The following is an 18,118-nucleotide window of genomic DNA, read 5'->3' as shown; positions in this document are numbered from 1 at the left end:
ATAACCTCGCCAGTTCACCAAGTTGTACTTTTGTGGGTTCAAAATCTGGGGTGAGTAGACCTTTAAAGTTTAAAGTCCCAGTGTCACACGGCACCAGTGCAGAAAAGAACAGAGTCTCTTTTCACACCGCCCCCCTTCCTTAGCATCTCACAGTAGCCCAGGCTAGCCTAACTCACAGCAATCCTCTTGACTCAGCCTCCAAGTGCTGTTACAGCCCTGAGCCACACTGGACCTCTTTGTAGTTCTTCAGTCAGCTTATGTAAAAATCATCTGCTAAAGACTTCGGACTTTATTGGATAAAAAAAAAAAATTACAAATAATATAGCAATTAGAGCAAAATCAGTTCTTATAGGACTATAATTTAAATACAACACCAAATTTAAAAAAAATATCTAATAACCAAGTCTGCATGTCACTGCCATTCTCACGATACAGATTTACAGGCAACCATCAACTAGAGAACAGAGCAGTTCCACCGTGATAGGTATCCTTTCCTACATCCTAGAACACAAAATGCTTCTGAAATTAAAGCTCGTTTACAGTGTTCAAACAGCAAAGTACTTCAAGCAAAGTTTTAATTCTTTCCCGTGGAGCCGAAGCCTCCTGAACCTCTCTCAGTGTTATCCAGTGTCTGAAAGACAAAAGTAGGAAGGGGAAGGAGTCAGCCAGAGCCTCTGCACATCTCAGGGACCCTTTAATCTGCACATGGAGCCCTTTACCCCCCATTCAGATGAAAATCATTCAAGTCTCAAACTAACAAACTAAAGATTACCAGTCACTAACTACACAGCTACCACAGCACAGCCTGAGCCATCCGCCCTCTGCTGGACACATCATTCATTCTCCACTCACTGTTAGCAACACTCACTTGCACCTCCTCTAAGTCTGGATAAAGAATCCGCTCACAAATGAGCTGCGCGATCCGGTCACCTTTTTTCACTTCAAAGAAAGAGCAGAGCACAGATCACCATGTGTACTGACCTATTTTCTGTCTTGTTCAGTGAGAACCAGTCAGTTACACTGACACAGGTAGCTCACATTTTCTACATACATGAACATATTTAACTCACCCTCGAACTTCTCTTTTCCAAAATTGAACAGCACGACGCCGACATTTCCTCTATAATCTTCGTCTATGACACCGGCTGGAAGAGAGTAATGTCAGCTTCATTCGTGCCGTCAGAACATCGGGGGTCTGCACTGATCTCAAAACCACCTTTCCAAAGAGTCTCTGAGATTACAACTGACAAGGCCACGCTCTGGTCCTACGGAGCCTGAGAACGAGTTTTACTAAAATACAAGAATTTAAAAAATGTGTCCCGGATTTCAGTCTGAATGCTCATCAAGTGGTGAGCATTTCCCACTGCAAGCTGAGCACAGCTCGTACTATCTCCCACCTCCAGGACACTACCCAGGCCCTGCATTGGAGAAGATGAGAAAATTAAAGCCCGGACCTCACATCTTCTTGGTAACAGCCTCACGGATACTCTGAGTCATGAACAAGCTCCAAAGCCGGGTGACCTGCACTGGGAGGTCAGTGGCCACATGCTCAGTGGCGTCCTGCAGCCATTAGAATAGGGGCGGAGCCAATGCTTACATTCTTCCTTTCATTTCCAACCCCATCCTCTAAAAACCAGTCGCTCTATAAACACTGGCTGGTAAGCTTAATGAGTTCACCTGAAACTTCTGTTGTTGCAACAGCACATGTGTGGAGGTCAGAAGACAACCGCTCAGCCAAGGGTCCCCTGCCACCACGTGGGTCTGAACTCAAGTCCTTAGGCTCGGAGCAGGCGAGGACCCAGCGAGCCATCTTGCTGGGCCAAGATTAGTTTTAAATGTCTAATTAGTACCCGTTTGATATTATAAAGTAAAATAGATCTTTAAAGGAGACCTTGCCGCGGCCCAGAAGATACATGCCCCAGACTTGCCCTCAGCTGTCCCGGAGCCAGGAACTTGATGTGTTTACAGAAGCACAGATAATGTGGCTAACAGCCCTCCGTTTCTGTTTTTAACATGGAGATCTAATTCACATGTCAAAGGCAGTTCATTCTGTCTAGACGATCTATTTTTTTTTTTTTTAGCAGAACAGTAACAAACCTTTCACCAATTCAAATTATATAAGGTTTCCTTTTTACCGGTTTATTAGTTTAGTCCTTAGTACTTAGGAAAAGATCTGACATGAAGATTGGGCCGGCTGTTTTCATACTCTTTGGAGAGAGGTTGACTGCAGATGATGTCGCTTGCACTTAACAAGGCAAGTCCTTAGTATAGAGCAAGTTGTTCCATGTTGGAATGAATGATCACAGAAGGCTGGAAATTTTCCACCGTGGAAGACCTTTGAGGTACAGCCTAATAGGCCTATTGCAAGTGAATCTGTGGAAGACAACTTGGACTGACTTCCAAATTCTTTTGGTTACTCAAACAGTATCACCATGCACAAGGCGAAGTCAACATTATAGTAACAAAATTTATAATCACTTTAACTCTTCCACCCAAAGTGTGTGTCTGCTCTGGCAAGGGATCACATCCAAAGACTTCATGTCTCTATGATCCAGTCAGAATAGACATGCCCTTAGTACACCTTCAACCTCTAACAGTGAAGGTAAGGTCAGTTTGTAGAAGGAAAGCAGCCATGCTTGAAAGTGACAGCTAACTGAAGAGCAGACACCCAATGAACAGCACAGGAAGAGAGGCTACGTACGTACGTACGTAAGGGGGTAGGGGAGTAGCTGTACAGAGACAGATCGCAGAGAGAACAAGCTAAACACAGATGAAGACAGAATGAGCCAGAGACGGAGGAGCCAGACAACTAGAACAGATTGTCCAAGTCAGGGTGAGACCGTTAGGCAGAGCTCAGAAGCCAGGAGAAGCTGGACTGAATCAGTCACCTTCGCAGATTAGACTGTACAGAGGCTAGAAGCTTCCAGGCCCAGGTCTAGATCTAGTTCAAACAGAGGGAAATGTTCTGAGCTCATTCCAAGCTGTGTACTCATTCAGCTTGGGTATGGCCCCATCTTATCCACCATCTGAGGAAGTAACAGTGACATTGACACCAAAGCAGTTATCCGGGGGTTGGGGATTTAGCTCAGCGGTAGAGCGCTTGCCTAGAGAGCGCAAGGCCCTGGGTTCGGTCCCCAGCCCCGAAAAAAAAAAAAAACAAAAAAGAAAAAAAAAAAAAAAAAAAAAACCAAAGCAGTTATCCTCTGAAACAGCACGAACTCTAGCCATTCCTTCTAGATACACATGTAGAAAAAACGCCAGTACTTTTACATGAATACTGTCTTACATAAAACCAGTTATGTTGCCTTCATGTTTCTGCTATGACATACACAGAACAGTCCTTGATGTATATACCTGTACATTAGTGCTAACTCAAGGAAGTTACAAAAACTTCTGTGGGTCAAAGGATGGATGTTGTTGTAAAATTATAAAAAGGGGCTGTCTTTTACCCAGCTAGGTTTGGCACTGTAGTGCCCCAAGATATCTCATCAGAAGCACACATCCTAGCTCCATGGCGGCCCAATGTCTCTGCCGCCACACCCTCTCCCAAAGACAAATCGCCACAAGAAAGAACACACAACCTCTGATCCAATTGATTCATAACAACCTGTAAAGGCACAGCATGGAATCTTAACATCAGCCGTGTTCTCTCTGTGGCTTCTCCACCATCTCCTCTAGTCTCCTCCTCTTCTCTCAAACTTTTCTCCCGCCCATCCTTTCTTCTCATCCAATCACAGGCCTGGTTCTATCCTGTGCCCGCCCTCACCTGTATGACATCCCACAGATGGAGATGTATATGAGGCCCTGCTAGATAACCCCCAAAAGCAGCAGTCATTCCAGCTTCCAGCAGCAATAGTTGAGGGTCCATTTGTGCTAGGACAGATGGTAGCAGTCTAACTGCTGGCCAATATAATAAAGAAAGCACTCCTTTCCCCATGGCTGACATCTTTCTGTATGAATAATGAACACTTGTATGTCCATACATGTTTCTATATTGTCTATGATTTTTAATGTGTTTTTTCATGAGTTGCAAATATAGTAATTTTCTAGTCACACACACACACACACACACACACACACACACACACACACACGAGACACACCCTTTTGCTGTGTATCTGCAAGTTCTCCTGTATTCAAATAGCTAGGTGTCCTGAATTCTATGAAGCCAGGTCATTTTATGTGCTTGGAACATGAAAATGGGAAAATCTTAGACTAGCAAGCAAATAAATAACCAAAACAATGCTGGCTCTGGTGGCAAAGGCCTACAATTCCAAGTACCTGGAGGGCGACACAGGGTAACAAGGGCCACCTGGTAACTTAGTGAGATTTTATCTCAAAGATGTGAAAGGGCGGGCTAGAGGCATGGACAGCAGTTAACAGCTATGGCTGTTCTTGCAGAGGACTTGAGTTCAGTTCCCAGCACCTACAAGGCAACTACAAGTGAAGAGAAGACTAGAGAAAAAGGGGGTCAGAACACTTGGCCCGAGTGTGGAGATCTCAGGTTCAGTCTTAGTGTTGCTATTACAATTTAAAAAAAAAGAGGCAAACAAAGAAGCCACAAGACTGACCTTTTCTCTGCATGCTCACGAGCTCTGTGTACCTGCATGAAGCTTAATGTATCCTCAAATCCCTTCACGAGAATGCACCGAGGAACCTGGGAAGCTATCCGTGGAAGAACCAGGCATCGGAACTAGCAGTGGCTAACCGACTTTGGCCCGTCATCGTTGGAAACTTCTTGGGCAAAAACGCCCCACACCTTCCAGACGTGAACTCAGAACACAATCTTGTAGAGTCAGCTTTTCTTCTTGACCCCCACTCACAGCCCGAGGCTTCTAATAGCACCTCCCTCGGGTGCCAACTATGATAAACCTGTACCTAAGAGGAATTTTTTAGATATCCTGCATCCAAGAACATACCACAATGTGATTTTAAGAATAGCCACATACCAAGCAACAGGCAAACTAACTTCCCAACTACACCACTTTCCCCCAGACAGTTGTTTTAAGCAGAGTAAAAATTAGAAACAAAGTTGGAGGGAAGAAAGAAGTTTCCACATAAAAACCCTGCTATGTCCTTAGGAGACAGAATTGAGTTAGTGTGTGTGCCAAACACTGCTGGATGCTTTCCACACTTTACTTAGCTTTCCTACCTCTCGGAGGTAGGTATGCTAATTCCTATTATGCAGATGAGGGCTGTCCTTTTAAAAACCCCTCGAGGGCTGGAGAGATGGCTCAGTGGTTAAGAGCACTGACTGCTCTTCCAGAGGTCCTGAGTTCAATTCCCAGCAACCACATGGTGGCTCACAACCATCTGTAACGGGATCTGATGCCCTCTTCAGGTGTGTCTAAAGACAGCTATAGTGTATTCACATACATAAAATAAGTAAATAAATCTTTTTTAAAAAATTCGAAATTGCATTAAAATATATATATAAAATTGTTTATAACTTTGTTGGGTAATTAGTTTATCTTAAGTGACCGTATTTGAGTTGGTAAAGAGTATTTTTTTAAGCTTTTATTTTATGTGCATGGCTGTTTTGCCTGCATCCACATGCATTCAGTGCATGAGGAAGTCATAAGAGGGCGTCGGATACTCCAGCAGTGGTCACAGGCAGCTGAGCTCCCTCATGGATGCTGCAAACTGAATCAGGTCACCTGAAAGAGCGGCCAGTGCTTTTAACCGCTGAATCATTTCTGGCCTGTAAAAGTTTTTTTTTTTTTTTTTTTTGGAAAATTAAATGTAACTCACTAAACCCTGAGAATCCTCAACCTAAGAGCGGACATAAATATCAACCTTGAGGCTCTGGAGATCAGAAAACTATTGTTGGGTTTCTGCCTTGCCCCACAGCACCACCTAGTGATGCCACGCGAGACACAGGTACTTTCCAAAAACAGTAGGCCAGTGAGACCTGGGCAGCTTCACCAGGTACTTCATTAACCCTACAGGGGCACAGAACACCCACTGGTGACTTTTAATCCCACTGGTGACAACTGTGCTTAAAGAAACACATTTTTAAGATAGTTTTCTCATCTTAAAAAACAATACCTTTTGGTGTGGTTCTGAAAGAGAATCTAGCATACCAGTATGTGTGAGGGCTAGTGTGTCCAAAATGAAACGGTGGATGAAGACCAAGGTCAAGACAACAGCACCACATCAGTGTAGTTTGTACCCCAATATGAGGTCAGAAATAAGTCCATCCTTTGTAGGGCCTGATGTTTGGTTTCTGACCCCTGGGAAAGTGTATTTTACACATCAAAGCAGACCTGGCCTCCAGGTCCTCCCAGCATCCCTCAGTCCCTACCTGGTATACCCTGCCCCTAGAGGCTCTTGCCTATATAATCCAGACATTTTGGTGTCTCTCCTACTTCTCTTCTCTCTATGCACTCTTTACATATAAAGGTATGGTTAGAAACCCTGTAGCAAAAATGGCTACTAGACAACACAGTCACAAAGGCAACATGGTAAACAGTGTCTCTGAAGACACTCTTGTTCAATACAGGGAAGCAACCTGGGAGAAAGTACCTTGTTATACTTTGCAAAACAAGTATGGTCTTTCCTTCTTCCAGAGCTAAGAAAACTCTTACAAACTGGATCAACCCAATAACCACTCAGAAGGGTTTCCTAGTTTTAGAATCAATTTTGCATTAAGGTATAGATTATCACAACAGCGAGGTTAAAAGCTCTTCATCACTCTGTGCCTGTTATTAGTAAAATAACATGCATTTCACATGATAATTAAAATTAGACACCATCAAGCAAAATTATTGCCTATTCAGACTTACAAACGGCCAGTGGCGAAGATACTACAAAATTTGACAGAATAAAGAAATGTTACCTCCTACATCTATGAAGTGCTTTACAGCCAAGCCAGAACGTGGAGCTGAAAACAAAATGGGAAAACAGTGGTTATTTTAAATGGTAAAGGGAAACGATACACCATTTTTGGCATAATTTAAATACCACGGTCTCCTCTAATGTTCATATATTAATTTCAACAGATCATTCTTAAAGAGCGCATTTATCATACCACACCACTGAAGCCGGAGAGGCTGGTTTAGAAAAGCTTGAAGCATTTTAATTCAATACAAGCTCAAAGCCTGACCACATGACTGGTGGTGCTGCAGATGCCATACAAGCTCCGAATTGCTGGAATGAACTGGAAATCAAGCACACGCAGCCCAGTCTAGTTCTAAACCATTTGACTTATTATGACTGCACATGTGTATGATGTGTGGGTGCAGGTCAGGAGACCACTCTGCGAACTCACGTTGAGTCCCTGGGATGGAACTTGGGTCAAGGCTTTCCTGGCAAGCGTTTTACTCGCTGAGCCATCTTTCTGGCCCAGCTTGTGGTTCAAGACTGGGGAGTTGAGAATGCAAATCTTAGATGGGAAGAAGTAATCAGGCTAAGCAAACAGAGAAGCTTAGTCAGGAACCCGGGACTTCTCTTTCATTATTCAGGTAGGGGACCTGCACGCACGAAACACGAGTGGTGGCCATAGCCCTCATTGGTGTACTAAAAATCTACAGCCATGCATCGAAAATCAAGCTCTCTTGTATTCTTTAAATTCTAGAAATGGCAAACATTTTATAACTTTAATTTGCTGGCCTAGCTAACAGGTCCACCTCAATAATCCTATCTAAAACCATGCTTCAGAATGACCTATAGCAGGTGCTGTGTCAATGACACAGTAACTGCGACCTCTCCTTGAGATGTCAGCTTCTTCCAACACTTTGCTTTTCTAGCCTGGGCTTTACAAGTGTAGTTCAGTAATGCTAGAGCCCAGGAAAACCCATTTTGCTTTTTTTTGGGGGGGGAGGGGGGCAAAATACTAGAAGTTCTACATATGCACAACAAGACAGTGTTAGTTGTGGTCACTCTTTTTTTTTTTAAAAGATTTATTTATTATATATAAGTACACTGTAGCTGTCTTCAGACACACCAGAAGAGGGCATCAGATCTCATTACAGATGGTTGTGAGCCACCATGTGGTTGCTGGGAATTGAACTCAGGACCTCTGGAAGAGCAGTCTGTGCTCTTAATCATCGAGCCATCTCTCCAGCCCAGTCATGGTCTCTTATCCAAGGAGAGACTTGGTTTTTTCCCCTATTCATTCTGAAGTTACAAAAAGCATTCATATACTTCTGTTATTGTTTTTTTCAGAGCTGGGGACCAAACCAAGCACTCATATTTTTGACAAGTTTTTAATTCACAAGTGACATGCCCTAGAAAAATCCAAACCCACGAACTCACAGCCCACTTTTCCTCATCAGTAACTGACACAAGGCTTTCCTCCAGCATGGAGTGCCTCTCACTCTAATCTCTACGAGGCAGAACAAGACAAGGATCAGTGCGTTGAGACAATCTGGCAGCTTCTTCCCCCATAAAATGCCAAGACCCATCACCCATCATTCTAAGATTTACAAGTATGACTTCACGTGTGGACTGGAAAAGCTCCAAGTAAAGAACACCTACACTTTCCCCTTTTCCTGTCAAGTTATGAGAGCCAACAACTGGGTCAATGTGCTAATCCAGAGCATATTTGAAATAAAAAAAGCAAAAAAAGGAAAAGCAGACATGCGAATCTAGTTTTAATCTAGTCAGACGGCACTTGATCTCCTTGAGACATAGCCCACGCGTTATCTCTTCCCTCCATGCCCACTCTGTGACACTAAGATGACAGATGTTATCATAAAGGACAGGCACGAGGGCGTTACCTGCATAAGTCACTCACCCACTCTTCCATAGCACCCAGAAGGAACAGCTATCTGAATGTCTGTCTTCACAAGGGCTTTCTCCATGGATGGAATTGTATAATCATAGGCACTAGAAGACAAGTATTTATTAAACTGTTTTTAACATTCTTCCCTATGATAACCATATAAAATGTCATCACCTCATGTAAACCTATAAATAATCTTACGACAGATTCCTAACTCATTTAAAAAAGTCTACTTACAAGGTAGTAGGTATTTTCTTTTAGCTTTAGAAAGATAGCTTCAAGCCCTTAATCCCAGCACCCAAGCAGGGAGAGGGAGAGAGGGAGAGAGGGAGAGAGGGAGAGAGGGAGAGAGAGCGCTCTGTGACCTCCAGGCTAGGCAGGGCAAGACCCAACCCTGTCTGTGGGAGTGGGGAACAGGGAGATGTTGGTATTTTGTTTAAGCTCCATGCCCTTGCTACCTGGCAGCAGTCAGGTAAGCTCCACCCCACAGTTGCCTGGCAACAGTCAGCTGTGCTTGACACTATAAAAGGGGCTGCTTGCCCCCTCCTCCTTCTCTTATTCCCTCTAACCCTCTTTTCCCCCTCTTGCTCTTTGTTCTTCCCTGTTCTTGCCCCCATTCCCCCCTCCATGTGCCCATGGCCGGCCACTTTTCCTCTCTTCTACTCTTCTCTCATTAAACCTTCCACGTGGAACCATGGTGTCTTTTCTTTCCGGGCACGGGCCGAGATTCAAAACCCTAATAGAAGACCTTGTCTCTGCTATGTGTTTTGTGGTTTTTGTCTCTGAAAGTGATGGCTGCTGAGTTAGCATGAGAAGGAAGGCAGACTTAATTCACTAACTTTATGGAAAGAATTTGAAAAGTCAACCAAAGAGCAAATAACGGTGAACACTCACTAGGCCCTGACTCCATGCTAGGCACACTTCTAACCTGCTAACGTTTCTCTTGAGGAGGGTGAACCTGCAGAAGAAAATGTTAACACACAGGTGAGAGTCCTTCTTCTCTGGCTATGGCTGGTCTCCCAGAGCAGCTCTTGGGAATGGGCCTTGATCACAACCGATTTTAGAAAATCCATCTACCAAATACTGCGGGAGTCTCTACTACTGCATTAAAACAAAACAAACTGATTAAAACAAAACTACTTCAGAGACTTTACAATGAGCAGCCCTGGAAGTTAGTCTGGTATCTGGTATTAGTGTACGGGTAGCTCTATTTCTTCCACAGGGAATTTACACTCTTGAAAATCAGTCATTCCCAAAACACAGAAAACACACGCTTATGTAGAAGACGGTCAGAGTATCTAAAATCTCTCCCTAGATTGGGTATGCCGGATGCATACATTCGGATCATCAGACTTGGTGACCATGATGACAAGTGCTTTTTCTTTACGCTGAGCCACCTCACTAGCTAACCCTAGACCCTCTTAAGTTCCTAGTTTTTGGAACGGAAGAGAGAAGTAAACAGCTTCTATAGATCCTTTTCCTAGACTTCCAGGTAGCTTTTCTAACGTGCACACCGCAGATGGTCACCCTTCGGTCAAGAGTAAGCCTTGCCCACCAGGACCTTCCACTTGGAAAGGGTGGCGCACACGCTGCTCACTAACGCTTGAGAAATATCACAACCCTTTACTGTCCGCTCTTCCAAACCCCTACTCAATTTGCTCAGGATGAACTGTTCAAGTCTCTGCGCGAAGGCCGCGGAGCCACGACTGCACCAAGGGTGGGTGTTCGCATTCCTGCCGTCCGGCCGCGGCTCTCACCTGTACAGGTCGTAGCCTGCAGCGCGCGCGGACCCGCGGGTGGGAGCCGTAGCGTGCTCCGAGAGCCGCACGAAACGCAGAGAAGCGTCATCTTCCGCTCGAGCCCTCTTAGAGACAGAGACCGCAGGGTCTTCCGAGCAGGGCATGGCGGCGGGAAGGTAAATGCAGAAAGCGATGAGTAAGCCGGCCCGCCAAAAATCTCCCGCCTGGACGAGCCCACCGCGCAGGACGGGGGAGCGGCCTTCCGCAAAGGGCTCGAGCGCGGCCTAGCTGAGGCACCGACCGCGGCAGGCTCCCCTCCTCCGGGACCCCAGTGGACTCGTCCCCGCGCTCTGGGCCAGGCCCAGGCTCACCGTTATCAGTTCAAACCCAGGCTCCCTACAGGAGCGCTCCCGCTCCAAACTCCCCCCAACCCCCAGCGAGCGCTCCAGCCCCAGCCTCGCCAACCAACGCGCGCTCTCACCCCAGCCCCCCCTCACCAGCGCACGCTCCGGGTCCGGTCCGCGCGCTCCAGGTCCGGACTCCTCTGCTTCCGCCGCAGCTTAGGCTTTGCGCGGACGTGAGCGTAAGCGAGCGGAGCAGAGAAGGTTGGAGTCGGCTGCGCAGCAGCGCGCACAAGAGCGGCATGGCGCTGGAGGCCCCGCAGGCCTTGAGGCCGCTGCCCCGCCCCCAGCTCCGCCTAGCGGCCCTCTTGTACTCCTTTCCTTGCCTTGACCTTCAGAGGCGCAAACCAGAGACCTTTTGCTTTCCGCCACCGGATGGATGTGTAGGGCATTTTAAAATCTCTTTACCTCAGGCAAAGCAAGAGGAAGACCCCTGTGGTTGGGAGTCAGACACTCTTTGATTTTTTTTTTCCAGAGAGGATAAATAAGGAACTTTCTGGAGTTTCTGGTTTTATCTGGACTATACCACAAACGTGTGGAACTCAGGTTGGGGCGCACTTTGGATTTTCAAATAAAAAGAAGGCCCAAGGCACTTTTATAGAAATGCCAACTAAACACTTTGGGACGATTGATTCCCTTGGTGGGTGTGCAACACACTACACTTCTTGAGGCTCTTTTAAAGAATCTGTTATCGTGCAGTTGTATGATGTGTCTGTGTGGTCCCACAGATCATGCCAATGCAGGTCACCTGCTCCACCACCCTTCCACCTTTAGGTGGGTTTAGGCGTAGACTTCTGGTGGCCAACCTTGAATAACAATCTCATTTTCCCACTGAGCCTTCTCCCTGGCTTTAAGTCTTACCTGTATGCCCAGAACTTCCTAAATTTCTAATAACGTGATCAGAGCTCCGCTCATTATCCGGCTTGAGCTTTTATCCTGCTGCCCTTTGGTCAGTGTCTTTCTAACAATTTCTAGACCTTTGGCTTCGGCAAAACTCAATTTATCTGTAAGAGGCCATTCTGGGAAATCTTTTTTTTTTTTTGGTTCTTTTTTTCTGAGCTGGGGACCGAACCCAGGGCCTTGCGCTTCCCAGGCAAGCGCTCTACCACTGAGCTAAATCCCCAACCCCCATTCTGGGAAATCTTAACTGAAGATCTTGCCTTCACTCTGTTTACTCTTCAGAATATTTTTCTATTTACAGTTCTTCTTACTGCAGTCTGCACCCGCATGTATTTTCTTGTCCAATGTCTACTTGTTTAGATTCAAAGTCCATGAGGGAAAGATGCCTTGATCCAATCCAGCCTTTGTACTCTGGGTGACTATTGTGGGTTTCAAAATCCACACAGGTCCAGTCAGTCTCTCTCTCTCTCTCTCTCTCTCTCTCTCTCTCTCTCTCTCTCTCTCTTGTGTTCTCTCTCTCTTGTGTTCTCTCTCTCTCTCTCTCTGACTGCTGACTTGCTGACTGAGGATCAGGATGTATCTCTCAGCTACTGCTTCAGCACCATGCCTACATGCTCCTCACCATGATAATAATGGACTAACTCTGAAAGTGTGAGAAAGCCCACAGTTAAATGCTTTCTTTATAGAGTTGCCTTGGTTGTGGTGTCTCTTCACAGCAGTAGAACACTAAGACAGATGGTGATCTCTCTGTTTAGTAAGTAGGATCCCTGTGTATTATTTCTTCTCAGAAATCTTAGTATCTGGGCTCAATCCTTTGAAACAAAATTATTGTTGGGCCTGGAGAGATGGTTGAGCTGTTAAGAGCACTTGGTGTTCCTGTATCTGATCCAGTCTGGTGAGCAACACCCACATTGGCTGAGTCACAACTGCCTGTGACTCCAGCTCCAGGGGACCCAACTATGTCTTCTGGCTTTGGAGGGCACCTGTATACACATGGTGCACAAACAATCAGGCCCACGTGAGCAGATACATGAAAATAAATTCTTTTCAGTTTTGCATATAAATGTCTGTATGCTTTGACCACAATTCTCCAGTTCTCGTCCTCTCTTACCCTATTCTCTTATCACAAACCCCTTCTTCCTGGGAAGTGCCTCTCCTGGCCTTTTGTTTTGTTTGTTGCAGGATGTTTGATCTCACTATGAACCCACAGATTTGTGTTATTTACTGGAAAAACCTGTTTCTAGTTGTGGTGTGGCTCTGCCCTAGACAGACCTTTCATCCCAGAGCCTTCTGTTTATTGTAAACAGGATTAAATGAAGTCAACCATAGGTCAAGAGGCAGAGCAAGCAACCAGTTGACAGGGAGTGAACACAGGAAAAAGAAACAGTTAGAGTAAGAGAAGTCAGGAGGACGGTTAGGGAAACAAACAGGAACTTAAGGGAGGGACGTTGAGTTTGAAGCCTCTTTTGAGGTGGTGTGGAGAAATTCCTTTGGGGACTTTAGCTCTGGAAGGTCTACTGGGTGCTTTCTCTGCCTCTGTGAGCTAGCAGGCTTTCACTCCAGCATCTGGCTCCCAAGTCTTCTTTGGTAAAATTGAGTAATTGAGATTTTGTTAAGAACAACGTTTGTTTGTCTTGTTTTTTTTTTTTTTTTTCTTTTGAAACCACAGCATTTAACTAGATTTGCCTCCTTGAAGCTGGGTGGGTAACCCTTATGTCTGTGGCTTCTCAGGGAGAGGTGGGGCCTTATCTGCCCGTTGTTTTTATTTTCTGAATTCATTATGTTTTTCAGACAGGATCTCATATACCCCCATGACACACAGTGGGCCTGAAAAGGATGACTTTAGATTTCTCATCCTCCTGCCTCAGCCTCTATAGTGCTGTGGTTATAGATGTGAGCCACATGGCCTGATTTTGTCAGGGCCTGGGGATAGGACCCAGGGTTTCCTGCATTCTAGGCAAGCACTTTGTGAACTAGTCTATATCCCCAGCTCCCTCGTTCTTCTAATTGTAGTTGAAGATCTTTTTCCTCCCTATATTGTTTTTCAAATATAAGAAACAGGCCCGATGCCTTCCCGAAACGTCTGCACACACCCACTCCAAGTCGCCCTCCTTAGGGGCAATACCCCCCTAAGTCCAGGCTTTCCGTACTGGAAGTTACTTCCCTGTTTCTAGGTTCTGTGTTGATATTTCTTTTAAAGGATACAGAACTCACCTTCTGAATTAGGAGAATTCTTTTTAACACTTCCAGGCCTGGGAGTAGCTTAGTAAGGACTTTTAAGTCATTCTTTGAATGCATTTAGTTGTGACTCTAGCACTCTATACTGACATAAATAACATGAAACTTTAAAAAAAATAGCAGTCTCAACTGTTCTTTCCACTTGAGTTATTGGACTACATCTAATTTGCCTATTCTTTTCTGTTTTGTTTCTCTAAAATCTCTGTGATCTAGCCTTAGCCTGTGTTGGTGACTTTTGTCCTTCTGAAAACCTTCGCTTCGCTTCTCTCACACTGGAGTATGGTTCAAGGGGCCTCTCTTAGTCTGCTCCTTCATTTTGCTGGGTTTTTTTTCTTGTAGTTTCTGAAGAGAGTTCACATGAGAAATTGTTTGAATCTGTGCTTCTCTTGTCATGTAATAATTGCAAGGACTCCCTTTCTCTAGTCTCAGACCTCCCATCCCTCTAGAAACTTACAACCAGGGGTGGCGTCTGTCCCCATCCTATCTCCTGTATCTCTTACTGAATCATTTATTCTCACTTAGCCTCCTTGTTTTGTCTCATATCTTATCTTCCAGATTAGCAAAGGTCATATAACTCCAAGAACGCTTCCAAGTGCTCACCGAGTGTTCTAGTCAAACAAAAACCTTGCTTGGCTTATAAGAGTTACCACCAAGCTAGTATGTATCTTGCAGTATCTTTTGTTAAAGTGTAAAGGGCCAAGTGAAGAGGGGCATCAGGATTCTGAGGCGGCACACATGACAGGACATTATTAAAGACACTAGAAATTAGCGCAAAACAAACATTGGACTGAAATCCAAGCCAGTGCACTTAAGAGCTAAACATCCAGGCTGGAGAGATGGCTCAGTGGTTAAGAGCACTGACTGCTCTCCCAGAGGTTCTGAGTTCAAATCCTAGCAACCACATGGTGACTCACAACCGTCTGAAATGGGATTCAATGCCCTCTTCTGGTGTGTCTGAAGACAGCTACAGTGTACTTACATATAATAAATAAATCTTAAAAAATAAAACGAACATCCCCCCCATCGTGGTTTATTCTATTAAGATGCAGCTCACAGTCCTTTGAAACTTGAGGATCAAATGGGAGCTTTGCCGTTCAACCAGGGGTCAGAGTCCATGTCTGTCTGTCTCTTTACCATTCTCTGCAGGTCTCCATGTGTCCCGGGGAGACTATGACAACTCAACACCAAGGCTGCCTCTGCCCGTGCCCTGCCTCTGCCCATGCTCTTTGGGTTGCTACGACAACAGTAGAAGATTCAGGATCCTTCATTTCAGAGTCTATTTGTCCTTTCGGAAGTGCTCCTTCCCTGGGCTGCACTCTCTAGTTTTCCTTCCAGTTCTCAGCTTCTCTTCTCAGGCGCTTTTCTGATCCTTCTTAACTTCTAGTGCTTCGAGCTGAAAATGTCTAAGAAGAGCCCGATGTAATGGAGCACACGTTAATCCCGGCTCTTGGGAGGCAGAGGCAGGCAGATCTCTGAGTTTGAGGCCAGCCTGGTCTCTACAGCCAGTTCTAGGCCAGCCTCAATCAATCAAACACACACACACACACACACACACACACACACACACACACACACACACACACACACAATGTGTTAAGAAGAGTCTTTCTTTGTTTTTATTTCTTTCAGGTCTTCCCTGCTTTAAAATGAGTCTCCTCCTGGGCACCAGCTAATGTTTTGCCCTATTCGATGGTTTGCCACTGTCTGTACGGATGTAAGATACACTTTATCCGTTTCACCAGCTCATTGTGTCGCTGTCCAGGACTATCATGGAAACACCCTGGAGGATTTAAAACTCTGAGTTTCTTTCCAGAGTTCTAACTATTGCTTTACTCTTCCTTGTCTTCTTTTAAACTTACTAAACGTTTGTCTTGTGTTTTCTTATTATGTCTTACTGGTTTTTAATTAAAATCTGTGCTTGATTTATCAGTGTTTAAGATATGAGATTAGCCTAATTATATCTTTTTTTCTGGATAACTCGGGGTCTTTATAACGCTTTGATCTTGTTAATCCTTTTCTCATTTACATGAAATTATAAGCTAGTATTTTAATCGTTCTGGGTACTTAATTTTGATAAGCCTCACTCTTTCAGTACTTTGAGTAGCCATTTAAAGTGATGTCTACCTATGACAAAGCTTTATTTTGAAAACATCTTTTTGTTATTTTGTATTTTTTTTCCCAGAGCTGAGGACTAAACCCAGGGCCTTGCGTTTGCTAGGCAAGCACTCTGCTACTGAGCTAAACCTTATTTTCTATGAAATTGGAACATTTGATGGCCCGCATAGCCAAAGTTAATAACAGATCTTGCAGTCACTGAAATTTAAGCCTACCCTCCTGCACATCCTGCACTCAGCCTGTGTGTTAAACCTGCCTTTAAGAGAACGGCGGGACAACCAACCATACTTGCTTGGATTTCCCATGTGACCAACGTTTACAACCTAAGCTAATGCATAGCTGAGATCTTGTTTTGTCCGCTTCCAACCCTCCCACCCTGCATGCTATGTAACAAATACTAAAAACAGCAAGCAGGTTGAAGGCAACTGTTGTGGTTTGCCCTGAAGTTATCTGTATTTTGATGCTAATTCCACTGCTCCAAGGACAGCTGCCTAGTCTGGAACTCAGGACTCAGGTGACTTCACCAGAACCACCTCTCCATTGAATCTGTAAAGTACAGGTGAGGGGCAGGTACAGGATAGAAGGAGGCCTGTCATTGGAGGAGAAGGAAGGATGGGCGAGAGAGAAGTTTGAAGGAAGAGGAGGAGACTAGAACAGAGAGAGAGATGGAGAGAGGGGAGAAGCCATGGCAGGTGATGTTAAGATTCTGCTCTGTGTATTTACAGGTTGTTATTAATGTTCTCAAGGGATGGATGGTACTGGGCTTTGTATGTTTAAGTGAGCAATTATATCTTATCAGTTGGGTCAAAGGTGTTGTGTGTTCTTTTATGTGAGGGTTTGAGTATAAGAAAGCGTGCAGCTGGGGTGTGTTTCCACCAAGATATCTAGCAGATATCTTGGGGCACCGAGGTGCGGACCTACCGGGGTAAAAGACAAACTTTACTCTTTTATTTATATATTTTTACAACAGGCAACCTTACAAAATGATTATTTTCCATAAATGTTGAAGACAAAATGTGAATATGATAGCATGTGCTTGCTTGTTATCTGAGTCAGTTGGAGTCAGTGATTTAATCCCTTGTCAAACTGTTAAAGATTTCTGTAAAGTATTCCTCATTCCTCCCCTATGAGATGCCCCCTGTGCTGTTGTATAAAAGAAAGAGCAAAGTCCTTTGTTGGGGATGCAGACACACAGACAGACAGACAGACAGACAGACAGACAGACAGACAGAGGGTAAGGTTCACAGGACAGCATCCAGTCAGGCACAGACTGAGACTCACACAGCAGACAAAGGATGACAGAGACACACGGAGAGACAAGGTACGAATTCAAATCTGCCTTCACTTGATTAAATTACACCAAGTAGAAATGATTTTAAATTTGTTTTCTTTCTTTCTTTCTTTCTTTCTTTCTTTCTTTCTTTCTTTCTTTCTCTCTTTTTTAACGGACACTTGGTGACTGGGAGTTTATCACAACAGGTATTGATTTCTCACTTGTCTTCCCATGTTCCAGACCTCTGGCCAGTGTCACTGTTTCTCTATCCACCGTATCCCGTGGAGAAGGCCTTTGTTGAGAAGCTTTCTCAGGTTTGGGGGCTTGAACACTCTTGCATTGCTTCTCAGTGGGAGTACATTTTCCCAGACAGTGATGCAGGAATGAAAGAGATCAGGCAGGGGAGGAAATCGCTCTGATTCTCAGTCAGCCAGCTCTACCTGAATTTAGAACGTGCCAAAAATTGGGTGAAAGTACCTTGTTTCTCACGCCCGGGGTCCATCCTCAGACGTGGATGCCGAGGATGTGCAGAAGTCATCTAGGGCTCTGACACTAACATTGAAATGTGCTCCTTTGCTTCTATTCTGGAGGCCTTTCCACCAAGGGATAAACCTGAGGCAGGCCGGGGGTGGGTGAGAAGCATGTCTTTATAAATAGATGGTTACATGGAGAGGGGAAAGGAATGGGTAATATACAGACAGATACATTTAAATAAAACACTGACCAC

At 44.8% G+C, this 18,118-nt stretch overlaps 1 protein-coding gene across 7 annotated transcripts; it reads right to left on the bottom strand.

Moving 5' to 3' along the window:
- Positions 1-271: 271 nt before the first annotated feature.
- Positions 272-11,133, bottom strand: Dut (deoxyuridine triphosphatase). 7 transcript variants are annotated; one of them, XR_015683279.1, is made up of 8 exons: positions 10,962-11,133; positions 10,483-10,612; positions 8,738-8,829; positions 6,839-6,883; positions 1,678-2,373; positions 1,071-1,145; positions 869-939; positions 272-631 (listed from the first exon to the last, which is right to left on the bottom strand). XR_015683279.1 is itself a non-coding variant. In NM_053592.3 (7 exon segments), coding segments are annotated over 7 exon segments (618 nt in total). In that variant the 5' UTR covers positions 11,110-11,122; the 3' UTR covers positions 275-574.
- Between the last annotated feature and the right edge of the window lie 6,985 nt (positions 11,134-18,118).

The sequence above is a fragment of the Rattus norvegicus genome, chromosome 3, assembly GCF_021556685.1.
Source record: "Rattus norvegicus strain SHRSP/BbbUtx chromosome 3, alternate assembly SHRSP_T2T, whole genome shotgun sequence".
Taxonomy (NCBI): domain Eukaryota; kingdom Metazoa; phylum Chordata; class Mammalia; order Rodentia; family Muridae; genus Rattus; species Rattus norvegicus.
The sequence above is the reverse complement of the archived record's forward strand: the minus strand, read 5'-3'. Positions and strand labels throughout refer to the sequence as shown.

Excerpts from the sequence above, each read along its gene's own strand:
- Dut (XM_087653747.1), bottom strand. The coding sequence starts at position 11,109 with ATGCCGCTCTTGTGCGCGCTGCTGCGCAGCCGACTCCAACCTTCTCTG. Across the intron at positions 8,830-10,482 it reads GCAGGCTACGACCTGTACAG|TGCCTATGATTATACAATTC; the intron begins GTGAGAGCCGCG and ends CTTGTCTTCTAG. Across the intron at positions 6,884-8,737 it reads TGGGTGCTATGGAAGAGTGG|CTCCACGTTCTGGCTTGGCT; the intron begins GTGAGTGACTTA and ends TTTTGTTTTCAG.